Here is a 23,491-nt window from a genome sequence, read left to right on the forward strand (position 1 = left end):
GCCCAAGGGTTGGGGACGACTGCATTAGGGGATATTTGCCTACATTGATTATATATTTTTAAAGAAAAGGATATGGTTTAGCTTTTTTTCCCCTACTGTCATTACAGTGACCCATCAAACTCTGTTTGGTATTTTCTTTATACTTTCAAGGTTTTTTTGTTTGTTTGTTGTTACTGTTGTTTTCATATGATCCTCTGGAATGTGTTAGATTTAATTTTAGCCATTTGATTATTTTTAGAATGCTCAGGTACTTTGCATAAACTTCAGAGAACCCCCTATATTGCACCAAGTATTTAGTAAAGCTATGCTTCAAGAAGTCATCTTACATTCCATAGAGCTCAATTCTGGCCTGTTTCTCCCAGTAGCATCTGAATGACCCTAGACAAGTATAGCACCTCAGTAAGCCTCAGCAACCTTGGAAAGTTGATGATTTTGGTATCAGACTCCCCTTGTGAGGAATACAGGGAAGAACAGAGGCAATGTAGCAAGGACAGAGCGTTTCCTACTGCTGGTCCTCCCAGTTCTCTGGGTCTACAGAATGAAGGAACACAATGTAATGTAGCTGATGCAGAATCTGGCATAGAGAGTTCTCTGTGTTTGTAGCTACAAGTATCAAGATCCCCTAAGCCTCCTGATTCTAGCTGGCCTCCTCTGAAGGGGTGGTACTGTTGGAAAGAGTTCCCTGATGTTAGGCTAGTAGCAAACTCAGAGGGCAGTAATTACAGGAAGTTAAGTCTCCTCTGACTCCCAGGGCTCTCCTCCTTTATGCCCTTGAGGAAGAGACTTCCTGTAAGGACTCCATCTTTCATGACCCTGAGAGTTTGGAGCCTGCTGTCTCCTTGCTTGCCAGCGTTCCTTGATATTCTCCAAACCTCCGGCTCCAGACCCACACAGTCCCTTCTAGAGCAGCCTGTGAGGACAATGGTGACAGATCTCTGCTTTCAGGCCATCCCATGGGTGAGTTGGTCTGCATGAGACCTTCTCTTCAGATCCTCACAAAGCAGGAGGATTTCTGGGTTCCCTACCCCATTCCAACCCACAGGGCCCCAACCAGCTGACCGTCCTATAGCGAAAGCAGGGAGAGGGCCAAGGCTGATTAATTTCCACTCTGAGGAAATGGGTCACATGGGCTCGGACACCCATCTTCATTCCACATGGAAAATATCCCAACGTATGGGTATTTTTCCCCTGTTTAAGGAAAAAGCCTGAGTCATGTAGCTTAGGGCTTGGAGGGGGGGGGGGATGGTAACCTAGGTGAGGGGTGGGGTTCGTAGAAACTACCATTCTTTGGATTAATAATAGAGGTGGAAGAGTAAGAAAATCCACCATTACTACTTCTATTAGAAGAATAGAATCTTCTAATAGAATCTTCTATTAACTAGCCAGGGTAAATTGTATTAGTCCATAGACACTTCTTGAAGCTTGCTTTATTTTCCAGCATATGATTGATTCTGCAACGTTCCATCAGAGTTCCTATGTATGTGGGTGGGTCTATATCAATTAAATTAATTTGTTAATATATTTGTCATATTTAAAAATCTTAACTCTCTAGCTTAATTTTGTTTTTTTTCCCTTAATTTGCCACTTCATCCATCACTAGATGAGCTGTGTTAAAGTTTCCCACTGTGACTTTTGTTTTGTCCATTCTCTATTTCTGTCAGTACTAGTTTTCAATATTTTGGCTTTGATTTAAGGCATGCATTTAGAATTTTGTGTTAATATCTTCTTACAGCATTGCCTCTGTTAGCATAAAAAAATTTCTCTCTTTCTCTTGTAATGTTTTCTTTTTCTTAAAGTCTACATTTTCTTTTGGTATAATATGGTTATACCAGCTTTCTGTAGGTTCATGTGGAGAAGGTATACATTTTGCCATTTTTTATTTTCAAATTTTCTAGATGATTAAATTTTGCATGTGTCTTTTTTCAAGAGTATTTGATGGAAGGTTTCTTCTCTCATCTGATAACAGCCTTTTGTTTGATTGTTGTTTTGCCTTTTTTTTTTTTTTTTAGTAATATTTAGTTTGAATCTTTTAATGTAAAAAAAGATGTAATTTGGTTTACATATGTTGTATTAATGTATATATACATATGCATATTCCTCTTCTAAATTCCTTTGAAATGATTAATATTTTATCACTATGAAAATTGTTACCGCATGTGGCTAGATTGTTAAACATTCTTTTGCCATTCTTGTAGTAGTTACCCTTCAGATTACAACGGATATTTTTGCCATTTCATAGTCTAATATTAGCTAATTAGTTCTCTAAAACTGCTGGGAGAAGTATGGGACCTTGAGACCCTTTGATTCTGTATACTCCCTCCAAACATATTGTCACATGTTTTCATTCTCCCTACATTTAAATTCCCAGAAGAAATTAGTATCATTGTGTTATATAGTCAGTACTCATTTAAAGTTGCTCACACATTCACAAATGGCATTAGGCTTTCTTTCCTGTATCTATGTGACTCCACCTGGGAAGTTATTTCTTCTGCCTGAAGAACAACATATAAATTTTCTTTTAGTTTGAATCTTTTGACCACAAATTTTCTGAGTTTTTGTTGCATGATGATGACATGAACGTAGTTTCTTTTAAAAATATTTTTCCTTAAAAAATACTTTTAATCCGATTAATATTATTATCTTCTGTTGATATCTTGCTACTTCTGGAAACTTTTCAACCAAATTCTCATCAGCTACCATTTCTCCACTCTCTTCCTCTCCTCCTCTCTGGCACTCACATTAACTGTGTGTTAGGTATACTCCTTGCATCACCTGTAATTCTCTACACCTCTCTTTTGATATTCTCCATATTATATCTCTCCAGACTCCATTCTGGATCTTTTCATCAGACTTATCATTCATTTCTCTAATTCTTCCTTCAGGGCGGCAGATCACCTCTGACCTTTGAATCATCACACCACGGTAGATTTAAGGGTATGTTTTAATGTCCTCCCAGAGCAGAGCAGAGCACTGAGACTTGGGGATGAAATGCCACTTGTCCCAGGTCACTTAGCCTGAACCAAGTAGAGCGAAGTCTAACATTACAGACTACACTCTAGATCCAGACCCTTTCCTCAATGCCTGTTTTCTTCTTGGCTGTGACTGCTCCCTACCTCTCATTTCCTGAAAAGTGGAGCCAGAGTGAAGTCGTCCAGATTTTTTTTTTTTTTTTTTAGCATGAGATGCATTGCTGTTTATCATAAAGTCAGTGATAATTTTTCTTTAGCCATGATGTTTACTGAGGACTTCTTCTGGTACTGGGACCACTGATATGTTGTTGTCAATTTTAGAGCAGACCGATAAAGTGAACCCTTTACAAAGAAGAGCACCAAGCTGGGGTGTTTACCGAAGGCAATACATCTATTGGTCTGAACAGGTCATTTCCCAGCAGCAACAAGATAGAGATTCAGAAGAAAGTGATGCTTGTATGGACAGCCAAGCAAGATAGTAAGTGACTGGTCACCAAGGCTGACATGTACCAACCAGTGAACGACAAAATCTTGTAGTTAAACCTGCCATTTTTCTATCCAACCTGGAAGACTGAGGAATGACGGGATGAGATTAATGCTTGAGCAATCATCATTGTAGCTCTGATATCATGTGGGAAAATGTAGAGAAGACTTTCCAAGCCTATATGGACCACTTTCTTCTCTCCACTTCCCCACAGTGCTTCCTGTGAACTTCCATCCCATCATCAGAGAAGTAGTTTTCAGAAACAAGACCAAATGCATATTTATATGGAGACAAAACAAAAGCCTCCAGAAAAAAAGAATGGGGAGAAACAGACAGGATGAGACCTTGGGGAGCTGGTTCAAGATCATAGTGAGTATCTTGGCTAAATGGACCTAATATGTAGAAGATGATAGACAGAGTCATGTCAGATTTGTGTAGAGATGCTGGGAACTTTTCTGGGGCAGTGGTGTTGGTAATCAGTCTTGTTCTTACTAGGAGCTATCTTCCTAGATCATCTAAGGGTGAGTTCAGAGAAGCAATAGAAAGGAAACTGATTGCCTGCAAGGAGGAGTATGGGAGAGGTTGACTAAAAGCAAAGGAGGAAACCTACCACCAGGGAGGTGGAGCACTTCATACCAGATCACGTGTTTGGCTCAAGCTGAGTGTGGGAAGAGGTTGAGTCTCTGGGGTCCGTGTCAGAGTGACAGGCCAAGTCTACCTCCTATGGATCTCTTGGAAATTTATAAAAGGAAGTACATGTGAAACATATTAAGTCGACTGTTCAGGAAGAGTGTTTGAATGAAAAGAAAGTTATATAGAAAATCCATGTCTGGTAAAAAAAAAAAAAAAAAAGTTAAGATAATAGATACTGTCCTATCTTTAAAAATAATTTAAAGCCTAAAGAAAAGGTCCTAAATCAAGACACAGTTGGGTCTTATGTTAACCGTAGATTTCTTTGTATCCATTCTCTTTCCCATTTGTTTTTTTGCTCCTAGATTCCCTTTGGTATAAAATATGATGAGAAGTGGCTGCTGAATTTGATTCAGAAGCAAAGCAGTGTCCCCTTCACTGCATTCGAAGTAAGACAGGACATGGAGATGATGAGACGAAATGGGGTAGATTGCAGGCCCAGAAGGGAAATGGCACTGGTCTCATGTTCTGCTTCTCCTGTCACTCTCCCTACAGTTTCACTATGAGAAAATGCAGGCCCAGTTCTTTGTAGAGAATGCTGACATTGCCTGTGCATTGAAGAATGTCAATGGCAAGATTTTCAATGAGGTTAATGAAAAGGTGTGCATCAAGGGCGTGATCAGGCCTGACTAGGGACAAGAGGGCAGGGGAGGGGCATGGTCTTGCTTGATCCCATGCACAGATTTCCTGGAGCTTACCCAGCCCCTCTTGTGTTCTCTACAGATATTTATCTTGGTTGAACCCTGTGAGTCACCCCAGTCTGTGCAGAAGGCGCTGACGTCTGAAAAGGTGGAGCAGATAAAGGTAATGCAGACTCAGCATAAACTGTGCACTCACAGCCAGACCCACTGCTCCCCCCCACTCACCCTCAGACTCAGAACCACTGAACCCCATCCCTAACCCTGCAGCTGACCATGAACAAACCATAGGATGCCTGCCAGCAATCTCTTGACATCCAGAGACTCTGCTTTGGCCCTGGTATGGCTACAGCAGTAACTGTAGGGCAGGTGAGGGTAGAGGGTTTGTCTGGGTAGAGCCCTCAGAGATGGTATCATGGGGAGGGGTTGGTGCTGGAGGTGTTCCAGCTGGGACCTTCTCAGTCTCTGTATCCCTCATCCTGGCTTCCTGGAGATTTGATGACCTGTGATATTGGAATGACACAAAACTGTAGAAATGGCATGGCTGCTTCCATACACATCCATCCAGGAATCAGGCCCTTGGTGAGGACCAAGGCCCAATGTTGGGACCAATGGTGAGGGAGGGAGAGATTAGGTAGAACAGGCAAATATGTCTCAGGTATTCCCTTTGGGGTCCTCACTCTCTTTCCTCATCATAGTTTTCGTCCTTGGACCTGAGCAACAATAAACCCTACCTGCTGAATGGCCTGTCCACCATTATGGGGAATGCTTCCAACACCCAGAACTTGAACATCTCCAACACTGAGGTGAGGTGGGGCACCCAGATCCTCCCTTGAAAGGAAGGTAGGAGGGCTCATGGGGTGGTAACAGATAAGGGGAAGTGGATTTGTAGGGAAAGGAAGGGTGTGGATGCAGACATATCTGTTAGATGTGGGTTTTACCCATAATTCCAGGTGAAGGCTGAAGGGCAGATGGACAAGGGTCAGCAGCTGGAACCAGAAGGGATGTGTGCAGACAAAAATGCCGTATGCACCAACTTCCCTGATAAGTCAACCAACATAAGGTCACCCTCTGCCTTGTCTCTACACCCCTATATCTCTCTCATCTCTCCCCTCCTCCCTCCACTCTCCCTCTCCCTACCTCTTGAGCCCCACCTTGGTCACCTCCCTGACATAACACCTGGTCATCCCTGAGGTTTGTCCTTACTTGACAGAGTGCCGGACAACCTGTGATGTAGGAAAGCACTGGGCTCTCCCCCCATTCCCTCTTCTCTCCATAGCCTTCAGTGAGCCCCTGAGGAAGGAAGGAAGGGAGGGGAGGCAGGCCTGGCAGACTGAATTTGAGGTGTTGGTCCTTGTGGCACTGAGGAAGGGAGTCAGGACAGTCTGGCTGGGAGCTACCCAGGGGAAAGGAGATGGAAGAGGGACTGGTAGGAAGGAGTGGAGGGAACAGTTTCCCTCTAGGTCAGTCTATGGAGTGGTGACCAGGGCCCTGGAATGCTAGGATACTGAGTTCTGGGAGGGGGGCGCACACAGGGCTGTGATTGCTGTAAGTGACTTGCTCCAATGAGGAGGGTCATCTCCACAGTTTCACTGACTTTTCTCTTTTGTCTTGATTTTGGCAAACCATCCTGGAATTGTTCCCTAGGTTACTAAGCTTGGTAAGGGCATTCCTTGATCACAGATTCCACTAAATAGCATCGACAGTGCCCTCAAACTACTCTGAAACATGTTAGGAACTGTCCACATTCCATTTCTGAACTTGACCCTTAAATGTCCTGTGGGAGGGAGGTGTACCGTTCTTGGTGAGACTCTGAAAAAGATCTGGATCTTCTTCAGCCATGTACTCCACAGGCTTTGGGAAACCATGAAGATAATTGAAAATCTAGTCCTGCCACTGGCATTTCCAGGACACTTTCTCCTCTGATTTCAGACCCCCCCCCCCCCTCATCCTGGGCCCATCCTTTTAGCTGATCATCCAGTACCACATCCTGGACTGCACTGCTGACTTCTTCCCTCCTCCAGGATGGCCAGGAGACACTTTCAGGTTATAAGTGTGCTATTGAAGCTCCCAAGTTCTTATCAATGTGCAAGGTGAGCACATTGGATCCAGCAGGGTCCTAGGTGGTACATGAGGGTGTGTCAGCCCTTGTCCTGAGGACTGTTTTAATTCCAGGGAAGTTCTTTGAATCTGATCAGGTGAACAGTCAAATCCTGCAATTCCTGCAGCAGTAAGTATCCCTGGGAATCTGAACAAGGGGAGGGCCAGAACAAGGGAAGCCACCCAAACTCCAGACCAGAGAGACAGACTTTACTCACTGCTTCCCTCAGATATTACTTGATTCATGACTATGGAAATCGCCAGGGACTGCTGGATTTTTATCATGAGGAGGCCTGCTTCTTCCTGACCATTCCATTCCACCCCAAGGACTCAGGCTTGTGAGTATCACAGCCTAGACTCCTCCCCCAGGCCATGTGGTTCCCCAGCAGATGCAGGCCAGCTCCTGCTGGTACCTATGCTGGCCGACCACCACTCAAGTTTCCTCTGTGTCTCCTAGAAGCAGTGTGCACCTGTACTTCAAGGACAACAGGAATACAGAGAAGCTCAAGGACCCCAGTGAGTGTGTGGTGGAAAAGCTGAATGGGAAGGGCAGTAAGGGGGCCAATCACAGGGTCCATGGTGTGGCTGCCCTGACTTTCCCTTCTTCCCCTCGCCCACAGAACTGCGTGTCCAGATGCTGAAACACACAAAACATGACATTGTGCGTGCCCTCTGTGCATTACCCAAAACTCAGCATGACTTCAGCTCCTTTGAGGTGGACATGTGTTTCCACACGGTGAGCACCTGCTTCTCGCTTGGTGGTGAGGGGCAGAAAGGCGCAGGTGGGAAAGAGGATGAGGGGTGACTGAGTACCTGGTCTCTTCCTTATCAGGAAACGATGTTCTGCTTCTCTGTCAGTGGGGTGTTCAAGGAAGGTGAGTGTGTGTAGCCCGCTCCCCCCAGATGCCACACTGCTCTCTCGCCTGGTCAGGCTCCCTCCCACCAGAACTCTTCCTTCCAGATTCCCTCCCCTGCCCTCCCCTCCCCAGCCCTCAGTCTTCCCACAGACAACCCAGGTCTGAACTGCGTCCATGTCTGCCCTGCCCACCCTGGGCACTAGGGACACAGGCTGTGGAGTTTGGTGGCTCCCATACCAGATCCTTACACTGAGAACCTGAGCTACTACTTAACCTCACAGTTTCCTCATAATATCCATCTCTTCAGCACCTGAGAAAAATGCATCCCATGAACTTGTGAAGTGGTTGTCATGGGGACATGTCACTGGGAGCAGACATCTCCTACAGTTGCCCTCCCCATTCCTGACATGCAACTCCCCATGTGAACAGCTATCCCCTCAGCATGAGTGTCAAGTCAGACCCTGACTGGGGAATGACGTGGGAGCCTGTAAACACGTGGGGTTCTTAGGGGGTACTCTTGCTTATTGTTTGTTGTGTGTTGTTGAAGTGGAAGGCATTTCTCAGGGCTGTGTCTGTGCCTTCACCCGGACCTTCACCACTACTCCCACCAGCTCTTCCAGGTGAGAGCCATGTTGTGGGTGGGATGGCCCATCCAGCCTGGGCTCAGGGCCCTGGGCATGTGGATGCAGATCTTAGGCTGACTCAGTATTGTGGAAAGCCAGCAGGGAGATCCAAGGACCAGTCTAGCCTAGTGGTTAGGAAGAGCATGGGCTCTGGAATCAGCACATGGGTTCTCTCCTTGACCCAGTGCTCACTCTCTGTGTGACCTTGGTCAAGTCACATGATCTGTCTGTAACTCTGTCTTCTTCTGAAAAAGGGGGATCAGACTGTACACTCCTGTACTGTAATGTACTGAGTTACTGTTCAGGGTAAATGTGAAGTTGTCCCTGGGTTGGGGAACAGACTGTCCATTGAGTGAAGCTGGTAGACAATCTCTCTGAAGGTGAGCTCTGGGCGAGGCGCAGCGGAACCAGTTAAGGAGCCTGGGGACAGACACAGGAGGGTATGGAAGGGATCTAGTTGCTGAGTGTTAGTGTGGAGCAGTCAGGATTGGGGTGCAGGTGGTCCATCCATAAATTGTCCACATGTGCATTTTTCCTCCAGTCTTTGTATAGTGAATGAAGAGCTGTTTGTAAGGGAAGCCAGTCCCAGTGAAGCTCAGCGTCTGCATTCTCCATCCCAGTGCCTACACTGTCGACCACGTTCATGTTCCGCCTCTCCCCTGAGTAGCAGGAAATGGTGTGGGCTTTCTCCTCCCAGTGTGGAATCACCTCCAATAGTCTCAGAAGTGACTGCTGCGTTTGCATGGAGTTGGGAGGGAGCTGGGAGGAGTGGACGAGTAAGTAATGGGAACTTGAATGTAAATTGTTTTCCTTGTTTATTTCAGTTATTTCTACGCTGAACATTTCATTCTTAGTACATAGTAAGCTACTAGTTGTTTTGAGCAGGCTTGTATCACTTTTGTGAGTTTGGTGAATCCTGCGCCTGTCTGTACAGACAGTTGGGTTTTCAGGCACTTTTATCTTGATACACTGGGCCTGAGGTTCATTCCACTCTGTATGTCACAGTAGATGTCCAGTGGGGAGCAGGGAAAATCATTGTTCCACAACATACCACCCAAAGATACCCCTTTAATGTTTTCATCTTCATTATGTCTTCCTTGAAGTTTGCTTATGTAGGTATAGGCATATTTGTGCATATATATATATATATATATATATATATATATTTGTGTATTTATCTACAGAAAATGAGATCTCATCGTGAGAGAGAGAAAAGGAAACCAGAGACAGAAACGAAGAGAAAGAGAGGCATGTGGCTGGATGGGGAAGTGAAGTCCAAGGATTGATTACTTAATCTTCAATGCCTTGAAACTTGAGTAAGATTAAAAGTTAATGTGAAGGAGCCATCCCATCTCATTTTTTACCCTAAAATTTTCCCATGTACTCATTTTCTTTCTTAACCTCTTATTTCTACTGCAGAGTAAAGAGATATTTCAAATGGAATAGTGTAAATTTTAAGCCCAATATATATTGAGTTATTAGTGAATGAAAGAAATACCATTGTATTTCAGTAAAATGGTAGTACTTTTAGTGTTTTGTCCCACATGGAGGCAGCAGATATTGGAAATTCTGGTGTGACATGGCTGGATGTTGCATGATCTGATACCCTCTGCAGTGCTGAATGGGAGACAGGTCCAACATTTTCCTATCAATGTATTAACATAAGGAGCAGTTCAGGAGCAGCAGTTAGGCAACACCACAGCTTACTGCCCTGTTGCCATCTCTCACTGAAATCACCAGGTGAGTCAAAGGCAAGCCTGTCTTCCCAGCATGGGGACTGGATCAGAGTCTGCTCACAGATATGATGTTGGGTACCTCTTAGGAGCTTCTGAGTCTCCCAAGAGATTAGAGTTCCTTCTCTCTTTAGAACTTTGAACTCCAGCCTTATCAGAGAGGCCTTGCTTCCTTTCTAATGATATCTACTTTCTCATTAGGAGAACCATGAGAAATGACAGCGCCTGCCTTAGCCCCAGGCTTTCTCACTCACTCCTCAGGACAGCTCTGTGTTAGAGATGAGTCCCATTTCACAGATGACAGAGCTGCTCCTCTTATAGCTTCTGTCGCCTGTCCAGATAAGCAGGAACTTTGGGTGAGGTTCTGTCCCTTGCCCTCTCTGGAGGACAATGGAGCAGCCTCCCTTTTAGACTATGGGCTAGAGAAATGGTCACTTTGCTCTCCTGTGATATAACAGGCTCAAGGGGTACTCCCTCAAAAGCCCCTATTGATGAATATAATACTGCACAGACATGTGCACATGCATTCATTACCTAAGAAAAGAATTCATTATGTTCAGTTTCATGAGGAGATGAACTAGAATTAAAATGAATTGCCAGCATATCTACGTGTGTGTGTGTGTGTGTGTGTGTATCATCGGGCTGTGTGTAGGAAATGTATAATATCATTACTTATAAAAGCACAGTATGTCAGGTAAATATGTGGAGATGACATACCTCTGAGAGAAAGACATTTCCTTCTTTACCTCGGAGTCTCCTTTCCCTAGTGTGCAGGGCAACTTTTGAGGACTGGGGAAAAGAGAGTATCATTTGCATGTGGAAGCCCTTTAAGAATCCAGTCTGGAAGGTTCCACAGGGGCGCCTTTTCTGATACCCAGAAGCAAAAAGCTGAGAGATGGCAATGGAAGGGCAGCTATGGTGGCCTTCAGTGGAGAGGAGCTGATCAGGGCAGAGTGCTTCAGCTAGGCACCTCCCTGGTAGCCCCCACGTCACCGCTGTCTGCAGCTGAGAACCAGGAACGCTATTGGGTAAGAATCTTCCCTGGGTCGTTAGAGGATGGGCACAGGGCCAAGCACCCAGGGAGAGCCCAATGCTTGTCTGCATCCCTCACCTCCACACCCTTCACGTCCTATGTACTCCACTCTCAGTTGGGTTCATCCCTAACTTCTTGCTGATTACCACCTCCACCATTCATATTTTGGCTGAGTAGTAAGAAAAATAATAGTACACATAAAACTGAAAAAAAACCTCATAAAAATGATAAAAGATACCAAGCACACATATTAGATAAATGACTAACTTATCAAGGTAAATCATTCAGCACATAATGGTTCACAGCATCAAATCCTGGTCTTCTGACTGAAAAGGCTCTGCCCATCACCTCTGTTTCTGTAGTGAGTGTACTTATGCGTTAGGACTGAGGCCAACACAGGTAAGGGACTCAGCACAGGTCCTGTGGTCAGCTGATGACTCTGGAACTGGAGATTTGCTTGATGACTTCTGTCTAGCTGACCTGTGCCTATTCTCTGCTCTCCTGTACTAATCCTTCCTTGGGGGTTCAATAAGAAGTTACTTCTGGTCAAACTAGAGTTTGAAAAAAGACACCAGAAAGTGTGAGGAAATAGGAATTGATGAGATGGAACCAACGTTTACTTGATGCTACATTTCCAGATACTTTTTCAAATCTCCTATTTAAGAGGACATAGGCAGAAATGTTCTGAGGTGCTGCTAGTGGTAAAGAACCTGCTTCCCAATGCAGATAGACATAAGAGAGCAGGTTCGATCCCTGGGTCAGGAAGATCCCCTCGAGAAAGAAATGGCAACCCACCCAGTATTCTTGCCTGGAGAATCCCATGGACAAAGGAGCCTGGTGGGCTGCAGTCCATAGCATTGCATAGAGATAGACACAGCTGAAGCGACTTAGCATGCACACACAAGATGCAAGGTGGGCCAGGAGTAATACATCTCAAAGTCCCGTTGTATATGAGCCGTTCTCTGAGGTTTTCTCCTTTTCTTCTAACAAGTCTATAAGTAGGCGCCCGCAGTCCTGTTTTACAGATGGTCAGCCTCAGGCTGACAGAGAATGTAAAATTTCCAGGGTCAGATGCTTACCCTTTGCCCTCTGCACAGGCCAAACCAGCAGCTGCATTTTAGATGATGGATTTCCAGGGCTTAAAGACTGATCGTGGAAAATTCACCTGATGTAGAATCTAGGTTGTGTCATGCTCCCCACTGGACATGAAGATGATAATGGGGACGAAGTCCTACTCCCTGGGCCAGGAGGAATGGGTGTGGGGGCCACAGTGATTACCTGATTCCTGAGGTGCTGAACTGAACCCAGGAGGCAGCACAAGCTGTTACTCTTTGGAAAGAGGACCTGGATTGTAGGACAGTAACATGTTCAACTACTATATGAAACCTGTTTTACATTTTATCTCATTCAGCCCTACTCTTTTCAAGGCCAATATGCACTCACAAACAGTGAGAAAGAGAGTTTTTTGCGTGTGATTTTTTTTTTTTTTTTACTTTACAGAATTGTATTGGTTTTGCCATACATCAACATGCATCTGCCACGGGTATACACGTGCTCCCCATCCTGAACCCCACCTCCCACGTCCCTCCCCATACCATTCCTCTGGGTCATCCCGGTACACCAGCCCCAAGGTTCCTGTATCCTGCATTGAACCTGGACTGGCGACTCATTTCTTATATGATATTATACATGGTTTAATGCCATTCTCCCAAATCATCCCCCAAATCATCCCCCCCTCTCTCCCACAGAGTCCAAAAGACTAAGCTTATTATACAGAGTGAAGTAAGCCAGAAAGAAAAACACCAATACAGTATACTAACGCATATATATGGAATTTAGAAAGATGGTAACAACAACCCTGTATGCGAGACAGCAAAAGAGACACAGATGTGTGTGAATTTTTTACATTGAGATACAGCTGGTGTAGGGCATTATTTTCAGGTGTACAGTAAAGCAATTTGGATATATATATGTATTTCAGCTTATTATCCATATATTATTATAAATTAATCAGTATAATGTCTGCACCTTACTGTAATTCCTTATTGGATACCCTTTTTGTGATAAAAGCTTGTGTCTGTTAACCCCAAATTCCTGTTAATTAATTTCTGTCCCTCCCCACTCCCTATCCCCTTTGGTAATCATAAGCTCAGTTTGTCTGTCTGTGAGTCTGTTTCTGTATTGAATATAGATTCATTTGTATGATTTTTAAGATTCAACATATAAATGATATCATATCATAGTTACTTTCTCTTTCTGACTGACTTAACTAACTATAATATTCACTAGGTCTGTCTATGTTGCTGCAAATGGTAATATTTCATCCTTTTATGGCTGAGTGATGGTCCACTGTTCGTGTGACTGTGTCTGTGTGTGTGTGTGTGTGTATCATATCACATCTTCTTAAGCTAGTCATCTGTTGATGGGTACTTGTGTTGTTTGAGTGTCTTGATTACTGTAAATGGTGCTGCTATGAATGACAGTTTTCTTTCCTTCTGGCTATGTTCCCAGAAGTGGAAATGCTGGATCCTATGGTAGCTATATTTGTAGCTTCCTCAAGTACTTCCATACCAATCTCCATAGTGGCTGCACCAAATTAATTCCCACCCGCAGTGTATCAAGGTCCCTTTTCTCCACACCCTCTCCAGAACTTATTATTTGTAGACTTTCTGATGATAGCCAGTCTGACCCATGTGAGGCATAACCTCATTGTGCTTCTGATTTGCATTTCCCTAATATTTACTTATGTTGAGCCTCTTTTCCAGTTCCTCTTGGAGATCTGCATCTCTTTGGAAAAATATTTAGATATTCTCCCCATTTTTTCATTTTGTTGTTTACCTTTTGTTTTAGAGTTGTGCATTTTGGATATTAAATCCTTGACAGCCACGACATTTCAAATATTTTTCTCTCATCCCATAAGTTGTCATTTCATTTTGCTGATGGCTTCCCTTTTAAGTTTAGTTAGGTTCCATTTGTTTATCTTTGTTTCAATTTATTTTGCCTTGGGATACTGATCTAAGAAGATATTGCTATGATTGTTTTGTCAGAGTGTTTGTTGCTTCTGGTCTCAGAATTCTAAGAGTTTATATTTAGGTCTTTAAACCATTTTGAGTTTATTTTGTATATGGTGCGAGGGGGTGTTCTAATTTCACTGATTTACATGTAGCTGTCCAGTTTTCCCAGCACCACTTGTTGGAGAGACTGTCTTTTCTGCATTGTACATTCTTGCCTCCCTTGTTGAAGATTAATTGACCATAGGTGCATGGGTTTGGGCTTGCCGGGTGGCACTAGAGGTGAAGAATCCTCCTGCAATGCAGGAGACGTGCGTTCCATCCCCGGGTCAGGAAGATGCCCTGGCAGAGGGCATGGCAACCCACTCCAGTATTCTTGCCTGGAGAATCCATGGGCAGAGGAGCCTGGTGGGCTACAGTCCATGGGGTTGCAAAGAGTCAGACACGACTGAAGTGACTTCACACGCAGGCACACACTCGTGGGATTATGTCTGGACTCTCTACTCTGCCATTGATACATATGTCTGCTTTTGTTCCAGTATCAAGTTGCTTTGATGACTGTAGTTTCCTAGTATAGCCTGAAGTCTGGGAGGGTTATGCCTCAAGCTTTGTTCCTTAACTCAGGATTGCTTTGGTAATTCTGGGTCTTTTTGTAGTTCCATATAAATTTTTGAAATATTTGTTCTAGTTCTGTGAAAATGTAATAGGTTTTTTTTGATAAGGATTGCATTAAATATGTTGATATCTTTGGGAAGTGTAGACATGTTTAAGTGTTCTGATCTAAGATCATGGGATATCTTTTGAATTCTTTGTATTTTCTTCCAATTATTTGATCAAGGTTTTAGAGTTTTTATGTCTTGGTTAAGTTCATTCTTAGGTATTTTTGATGGCATTTTAAATAGGATTGTTGTTTTTTTGTGTGTGTGTGTGTTTTTTTTTTTTTTTTTGCAATCTCTTTCTGATATTTCTTTATTAGTGTGATGGAATGCAATAGATTCCTATAGATTAATCTTCTATTCTGCTACCTTGCTCAGTTCATTTCAGGGAACAGAATGTAAAAGTTAAGTAACATGACCTAGGAAACAGCATTATTAACTACTACTTCAGGATTCATAAACGGGAGTTACAAAAATGATTCAGCATTTCCCATTTTATACTTTAACTGACATTCGACATCCCAGGAAGCATCATTATTCAGTTGTTCTTTTCAAAACAATGTGAAGAACATGCAAAACACTAAAACTCATTACAAAGTATTGGATACCCTCTGCATAACAACATTAAAAGCTGTGTAAACACCTGGAGATATTATATTCACATATAGATTTCTTAAGCTATAGAGTAGGTCAATGATATCAAGAGCGCACAAAAACACTTGAAAAGAAAAAAAAACTATGTAAATAAGTAAGAATTAAATCATATTAAGTGAACAGGATTGTCATGATGTACCAAAAATATGATGCTATTTTTTGCAAAGAATATATATCAGCATGGGTGTATGAGTGTGATTAAATATGTTAGTGAAAATAAATATGCAGAGAAAAATCTGGAAAGTAGGCACCAAGAAGTTAAGAGAAACTCATGTCTCTATTTTTTCCATATGTGTTAAACAAAGAGAAGTATTAATTGGTGACTTATCAACATATTAAGAGAAAGTTTTGTAAAACGGGTTTATCAACAGCTGAGTCACAAAAGAATAGTGTAGAAATACATTCATTGACTTAGGTATTAAACAGATCTCTGTAATGATTATTTGGTGAATATGCATTGTCAAAGATAGAGGATGTTTTTATTTTATAACGTTGCCTTTCTAGGGTGTTTTCAATATGTAATTTACTGAATAAAATGTTGAAAATACAAAAAATTGCACCCTGATAAAGATACAACATTCATATATTCATTGTTTCAGAAGGCGTTGAAAACAATGTATTTGACAGTTTTCTATATGTGTGTGTATTTATATGTGTTTTTTGTCTCAAATTGTTTATATCAATTATCCATACACTAATTCGTGCAGCTTTCTACTCAATTCACTAGGAGGCTGGATTTCCAGTCCCGGGCTTGATGATCCCAGCATGGGCATAAACACAGAAGGATTGCTGCCAGTGTGAAGTCTAGAAATCTTGGCCTGTGGGAGGGAATCCGTTCCACTCCACACCAATACCACGGCTCTTTCCGTCCCCCATCCTTTGCCAAACCCCCAGTTCAGACATTCACACCTGCAGTTCTGACTCTGTTCACCAGGTGGCAGCACTCTCCATTTTTCTACATATTTTTCTTTCTCTCCCTCAAGGAAAACACATTATTTTTTTTTAAGTAAAAAGTTTCCTAAAAGACAGAAGTAGGTACAACGGGCTTTAAGTTTCTTTGAAAATTCAGACGTGTGTAAAAAGACTAACAGGATATGCGTGTAGTTTCTATCCTGCTTCTCACTGAGGTATTATGTATACCGTGTGTGTACTATGTGGAGGGACTGTTGGTCCAATTCCTTATCTGCATCTCAGCCTCTCTGTCTTCATCCGCAGACCTGCATAACTGGAAATGCCTATAGGAAACATGATGGACGTTAGTGGCCATCCCTTGGGGATGGGGATACAACCCTCATCCCTTTGACTTCAGACTTCATTCTAAGCAACAGTAGTCCAAGCTTGACCCTGAGTCCTGGAAACTGTCATGGAAACAAGAAATGATGTAGGTGAGTGGGAGAGCTTGTAACATGGGACAATGTGGCACCTTCTAACTCAAACCTCTGTCCTTTTGCATAGGACTAATAGGCTATTTATTACCTTTTCTGACTGGGCATTGCTCAGAGAGTCAAGGATGAGGTGGTCAGTGTTGGTTTCAGTTTTGCTTCTTCTCACCAGATCCAGCTGCAGGTTTCCCTTTCTTTTGTTCTGTCAAAATGGTACACTTTGGAATTGGTTTGGAATTTATTACCCCTGAGGAGATAAGAGGGTGGTTCTATCCATTTAGTCATCTGACATGTCCATTTGAGATGCCATGGAATTCCAGCTTTATAAAGATGTTCTCTGCCAGTCAGGGGGAGCCTGGCATGTATCCACAAGAGATGGAAAAGAATAGAGACTGAGCTATCAAGACAAACACAGGACAGAAACTCTGGTCCAAATGCCCAATTCTATTGACTCAAAGAAATGGTTTTCCCAGATTTCTCCCATGATGGTCACTTGTTTTCTGGGTTCCTCTTACACCTGACACTCTAATATGATCCTTTGCTCTCTTTCTCCTGTCCACAAATGTACACCCCCAGTCGTTTCCTCTAGAAGCTAGTAGTTGAGAAAAGTTTTCCAAAGATGACTTCAAATCCAGAAACAGGAAGGGAAAACCATGGTAACACTCGATTCCATTAAAAATTGCATGGCAAAAAATCACATAAGCAAAGTAAAATGAAAAATTACACATTGGGGAAAATATACAACTTATCTAACCAACGAAGTTTATGTCCTTGTACAGAAAGCTTATGAAAATAAAAGGCAAATTAGAACATTCTGGAGGAGATAGTGTACTACATACAAAGAAATATTTCCAGAAAATATGTTCCTTAAACATGTTAAAAACTATTTAAACTAACTCTTGACTAAGAGATGCAAAGAGGAAAAAAAACAACAGCAACAAAAGCAAGATGCCTCTTCTCATCATTTACATAGTCTGTGAAGTAATATGGAGACATATACGTTGCTGGTTGTAATGTGACATGGTACAACTCCTAACCAGGGAATTTGTTATGATTTTATAAAATTACCAGGAGACTTACCATTGGAATCAGCAACCTCTTCTAAGAAATTACCCTAAGTAACAATGTAAAAAGAAAAAAAGATTTAAGTACAAAATCATTCCTGCCAGAATAATGCATACAGCAGAAGATAAGAAACAAGACACATACAACATATATATTCAACCAGCCCCCTGTTGCGAGGGTCTGGTTGAATAAACTGTGGTCCATCTACATCCAAAAGGACTATGCAGCTATAAAAACCAATAAGAGTAAAAAAAACCAATAAGACTCTCCTTCTCTATTGCTATGGAGTCATTGCCAGGATATAATGTTCAGTGATACTAAACAACAGGTGTAGAAAAGTGTGTAGAGCTGCTGCTGTCCCATAGGATAGCCACTAGCCTCAAGTAACTACTTACAGTAAGTTAAATTAAAATTACATGGCATTAAGAATCAATCACAGTTGCCACGTTTTAGTAGCTAAATGTTCAATTCCTGAATAAAATGTTAGTTAATGACTGCCGTGTTGAACAGCACAGATACAGAATATTTTCCTCGCTCCACAGAAATTTCTATTGGATAGCACTGGTATAAAGTATGACAACTTTTACATCTGAAAGGAGAAACAAATGTATGTTATCTGTTCTTATATTCTCTAAACTGGGCAGTAAATACAATTGATGATAAAAATGTGTACCTATAAGGGGACAGAAGAGCAACCCAGGATGCATGACAATGATGTAGATTTTCTGACTATGAGATCTAGGTTTATTAGCTCTATTCGCTGAAAGGGGCAAGAAACATTGACCAATCTAGTAGCAATCAGCAACTGTAGTCCCTGCACTGAATTTTCTAAACACATTTCCCACTGAAAGGCACCAGGCTTCCTGGAGAAATGCCTGATTTCTGGTCTAGGTAAGGATTGTACAAGGTGGGTCTGGACTGAACTCTCGTAACAGAAATTATATCAAAAAGAAAAATAACCTGAGGGGCTCCCACTGACCAAAGATAGAACAATTGGACCATCAAAAACATTCATGCTTATAATGGGGACTGCAGCCATGAAATGAAAAGACGCTTGCTCCTTGGAAGAAAAGCTATGACCAACCTAGACAGCATATTAAAAAGCAGAGACATTACTTTGCCAAGAAAGGTCTGTCTAGTCAAAGCTATGGTTTATCCAGTAGTCATGTATGGATGTGAGAGCTGGACTATAAAGAAAGCTGAGTGCTGAAGAACTGATGCTTTTGAACTGTGGTTTGGAGAACACTCTTGAGAGTCCTTGGACTGCAAGGAGATCCAACTAGTCCATCCTAAAAGAAATCAGTCCTGAATATTCACTGGAAGGACTGATGCTGAGGCGGAAGCTCCAATACTTTTGGCCACCTGATGGGAAGAACCGAGTCATTGGAGAATCCCCTGATGCTGGGAAAGATTGAAGGCGGGAGGAGAAGGGGATGACAGAGGATGAGATGGTTGGATGGCATCACCAACGTAATGGACATGAGTTTGAGTAGGCTCCAGGAGTTGGTGATAGACAGGGAAGCCTGGCGTGCTGCAGTCCACGGGGTGGCAAAGAGTCGGACACGACTGAGTGACTGAACTGAACTGACGTAGGGAATCCTCAGGCTCCCAACACGGGAGTCATCTGCTGTTCCCACTCTCAGCTTCCCTCCACAAGCCTGGCCACCTGCAGCCTGTGAGAGGTGGGCCAGGCCCAACTGCAGGGAATGGGTCTTGAAGGGCAGCCTGGGGGGCCTTGCAGAAACTTGGGGTGCAGAGGAAGTTCTGGGTCTGTCCTTTGCACTCAGACATTGAAGGTCCATTTCAGTGCACCCCTCCCCAATATCTAGAAGCTTAAATGAGGCCAAAGATCGAGGGTGTGAAGGTTTAAAATATCCCAGCTGGCTCCAGATGGGGTGGACCACAAAATTGAAGCCAGCAAGCGGGCCTAGGGGGCTCATTGCCTAGTAGCGGAGCTGTGGGGGTCTTCAAAGCCTTCAGCAGGCCACGATTGGCTGCCCCAGCCCAGGAGGCTTTGCCAAGGAAAGCTGTCACCAGCCCCCCAGTTTGAGCCTCACCTTAACACACCCCACTAACCCCCTGAACACCTGATGCCACAATTTGTTCACACGTCCCCTCGGGCCCCCAGACCACAAGATGACCACATGCTGCATGTGGGTACATTCAGCCCAGCACACTTGCCAGGAGGATCAAGCACGTAGGAGGTGCCCCCAAGGAAAGGGGACACCAGGGGTCAAAGATGAGGTATACCTGCTCACACAGATAGGCAATAGTTGTGGACCCAGGAATCATTTATGACTCTGCCGTATGATCATCCCAATTGAGCAGCCTCAGGGAAATCACATGGCTAAGAGAAGGGAATCTGTCTCTAAACAAATGTTACATTCAACAGTTAGGAAGGGTCTCCACTTCCCAGCATTTTAACTAAGGTCTTGAGTTGACAGTAGTTTCTCACATGCATCACTCTGTCCTTTCCAAATAAACTCTCTTGAAATGAAGGCAAGCTCGTGGGTTTAACCATTCAAGTTAGCAAAGCAGTGAACACCACAGAGACAGGAAAGGTTGAGAGCCTTCATGAACATCCAGAGGGGCAAATGTTCAAAGGGCAGGTTTCAGGGAAAATTTAGTCCCAGGATCATTCAAAGTCCCCATAAACAGTCAACAGAGGTAAATGAAAAAGCACCTTTGAAGTACCTTCCTTGTGTTGTTCAGTAATTGCTCATGTCCAGCTCTTTGCAACCCTATGGACTGCAGCACACCAGGCTTCCGGTGTCCTCCGCTATCTCCCCGGAGTTTGCTCAAACTCATGTCTACTGAGTCCATGATACTATCCAACCCATCCTCATCTTCTGCCATCCCCTTCTCCTCCCGCTTCAATCTTTCCAGCATCAGGGTCTTTCCATTGAGTTGGCTCTTCACATCAGGTGGCAAAAATACTGGAGCTTCAGCTCAGAATCAGTTCTTCCAGTGAGTATTCAGGGTTGGTTTCCTTTAGGATTGAACTGGCTCCATCTCCTGCTGTCCAAGGGACTCTCGTGAGTCTTCTATAGCACCACAATTCAAAAGCATAAATTCTTGGGCGTTCAGCCTTCTTCGTGGTCCAACTGTCACATCACTGCATGACTACTGGAAAAACCCATAGTATTATACGGACCTTGTGTCGGCAATACTGATGTCTCTGCTTTTTTAATTACTGCTGTCTAGTTTGTCATAGCTTTACTTTCAAGGAGTGAATGTCGTTTTAACTTCATGACTGCAGTCACCATCAGCACCAATTTTGGACCAAGGACTATAAAGCTAACACTGTTTGTACATTTTTCCCCCATATAGTGGCAATAAAGTGGATGTGGGACCAGATTGCCATTATCTTTCATTTTTGAATGTTGAGGTTTAAGCCATTTTTTTCACTTCCCTCTTTCGCCTCATCAAGAGGCTCTTTAGTTTTCTTTGATTTCTGCCATTAGAGTGGTATCATCTGCATATCTGAGGTTATTGATATTTTCTCCCTGCAATCTAATTCCAATCTGTGATCCATCCAGCCCAGCATTTCACATGATGTACTCTGCAGATAAGTTCAATAAACAGGGTGATAAAAAATAGACTTGATGTACTCCTTTCGCACTTTGGAACCACTGCTTTGTTCCATGTCTGGTTCTAACTGTTTCTTCTTGACCTGCATACAGGTTTCCCCAGAGGCAAATAAGGTACTCTGGTATTCCTGTCTCTTTATGAATTTTCCACAGTTTGTTGTGATCCATACAGTCAAAGGCTTTAGCGTTACTTATGAAGCAGAAGTAGATGCTTTTCTCAATTCCCATCTTCTTTCTATGATCCAACAGATGTTGGCAATTTGATCTCTGCTTCCTTTGCCAATCCAGCTTGTACATCTGGACATTCTTGGTCCTCACATCTGTTGACGCCTAGCTTGAAGGATTTTGAGCATTACCTTGGCTGGCATGTGAAATGAGTGCCAATTGTGCCGTAGTTTGAATATTCTTTGGCATTGGCTTTCTTTGGGCTTGGAATGAAAACTGACCCTTTCCAGTCCTGTGGCTGTTGTTGAATTTTCCAAATTTGATGGCATATTGAGGCCAGGATTTTAACAGCATCACGTTTAGGATATGAAACAGCTCAGCTGAAAGTCCATCACCCCCACTTGCTTTTGTCTCTAGTAATGCTTCCTAAGGTCCACTTGACTTCACATTTCAAGATGTCTGGCTGTAGGTGAGGGACGACATTATCGCAGTTATCCAGTCATTAAGATCGTTTTTGTACAGCAGACACCTTCTTTCGGGCACCTAAAATAATCCCAGGAAAGGAAAATATACACATGCCCAACACTAGTAATACCAAAATTGGGTCACACTTCAAAATTGAGGGCATCCATAAAGTGACCAAAAGTCTGTGTGTTGGTCTGGATACAGGAAAAACACCACTCCTTTCAGTCACTGTCTTCTTCGACCAAGATTGTGGGCTATCAGATTTTTGCTCTGCAGAAATGGAAAATGCAAAAAAAAATATGTAAATGATAGTGAAGGTGAATATTAAATTTGGAGTTACCTTGGTGTTGGAGAAGACTCTTGAGAGTCCCTTGGACTGCAAGGAGTTCCAACCAGTCCATTGTAAAGGAGATCAGTCCTGGGTGTCCATTGGAGGGACTGATGTTGAAGCTGAAACTCCAATACTTTGGCCACCTGATGCGAAGAGCTGACTCATTTGAAAAGACCCTGATGCTGGGAAAGCTTGAGGGCAGGAGGAGAAGGGGATGACAGAGGATGAGATGGTTAGATGGCATCACCGACTCAATGGACATGAGTTTGGGTAGACTCTGGGAGTTGGTGGTGGACAGGGAGGCCTGGCGTGCCGTGGTTCACGGGGTCGCAAAGAGTCGAACACGACTGAGCGGCTGAACTGAACTGAACTGTCACGGCAGTGCTGTGTTGTGATACACCTCACTGAGCTGATGAAAGGACTGGAGACAACAAAGGAGGAGAAAAGCCTGAGTGATGTCAGCGACGATGCAGAGATGGAACAAACCAGAGAGCTAGCAGGTGGACAGAATGTTCTGGCCAGGAATGTGACTCCAGGAGGCAGGTAGGACCTCACTGGCAGATGGAGTCCCTGGGGTCTGGGGTCAGAGAGAAATTAAAGAGGGTGTATATTTTTCCAGATGGCATGGGGCATCTCTTACTCATGAATTCTTCCCCTTTAGGTCTGCTTCCTACTTTCAAGGAGGTTCAGGGAACTGAGTATCAGCACAGTTTCCCTACTCTCAGTGGACCTGGTCCCTCTCTGCTCCGTGGACCAGTGACAGACATGTGTCTGTCTTTACTCCTTACCATTGTTGTGACTTTTCAGTGTATGAAGGGGCTGTGTAGTGTCCATGGAAGCAAATATGGTCCTTCCCCAATCAGTCCTACACCCAGATAGCCTCAGTGCCCAGGAGTGTCCCATCAGTTACCTCTCAGCCTTATCTGTTTACCTGGGAGCCCCCACTCTTCACCCCAGGCAGTGTGGACTCCCCATCTCTTCCCTTCCATCCACCCCTCTTTAGTCTTGCCCACTGTCCCAGGCCTGGGTCCTCTTTCAGGAATCT

At 43.4% G+C, this 23,491-nt stretch overlaps 1 protein-coding gene across 1 annotated transcript in view; it reads left to right on the forward strand.

Annotated features, from left to right (window-relative positions):
* The first annotated feature begins 921 nt into the window (after positions 1 to 921).
* The window catches only part of LOC113888101, a 93,371-nt gene continuing 70,801 nt past the window's right edge, over positions 922 to 23,491 (forward strand). Inside the window, 12 exon segments of the mRNA XM_027535424.1 lie at positions 922 to 957; positions 4,449 to 4,532; positions 4,639 to 4,743; positions 4,867 to 4,947; positions 5,480 to 5,587; positions 5,735 to 5,806; positions 6,751 to 6,827; positions 7,112 to 7,219; positions 7,339 to 7,433; positions 7,502 to 7,617; positions 7,714 to 7,756; positions 8,286 to 8,358. Of these exon segments, the coding sequence (XP_027391225.1) occupies positions 922 to 957; positions 4,449 to 4,532; positions 4,639 to 4,743; positions 4,867 to 4,947; positions 5,480 to 5,587; positions 5,735 to 5,806; positions 6,751 to 6,827; positions 7,112 to 7,219; positions 7,339 to 7,433; positions 7,502 to 7,617; positions 7,714 to 7,756; positions 8,286 to 8,358 (998 nt within the window).

This window comes from Bos indicus x Bos taurus, chromosome X (genome assembly GCF_003369695.1).
Source record: "Bos indicus x Bos taurus breed Angus x Brahman F1 hybrid chromosome X, Bos_hybrid_MaternalHap_v2.0, whole genome shotgun sequence".
Lineage (NCBI taxonomy): Eukaryota > Metazoa > Chordata > Mammalia > Artiodactyla > Bovidae > Bos > Bos indicus x Bos taurus.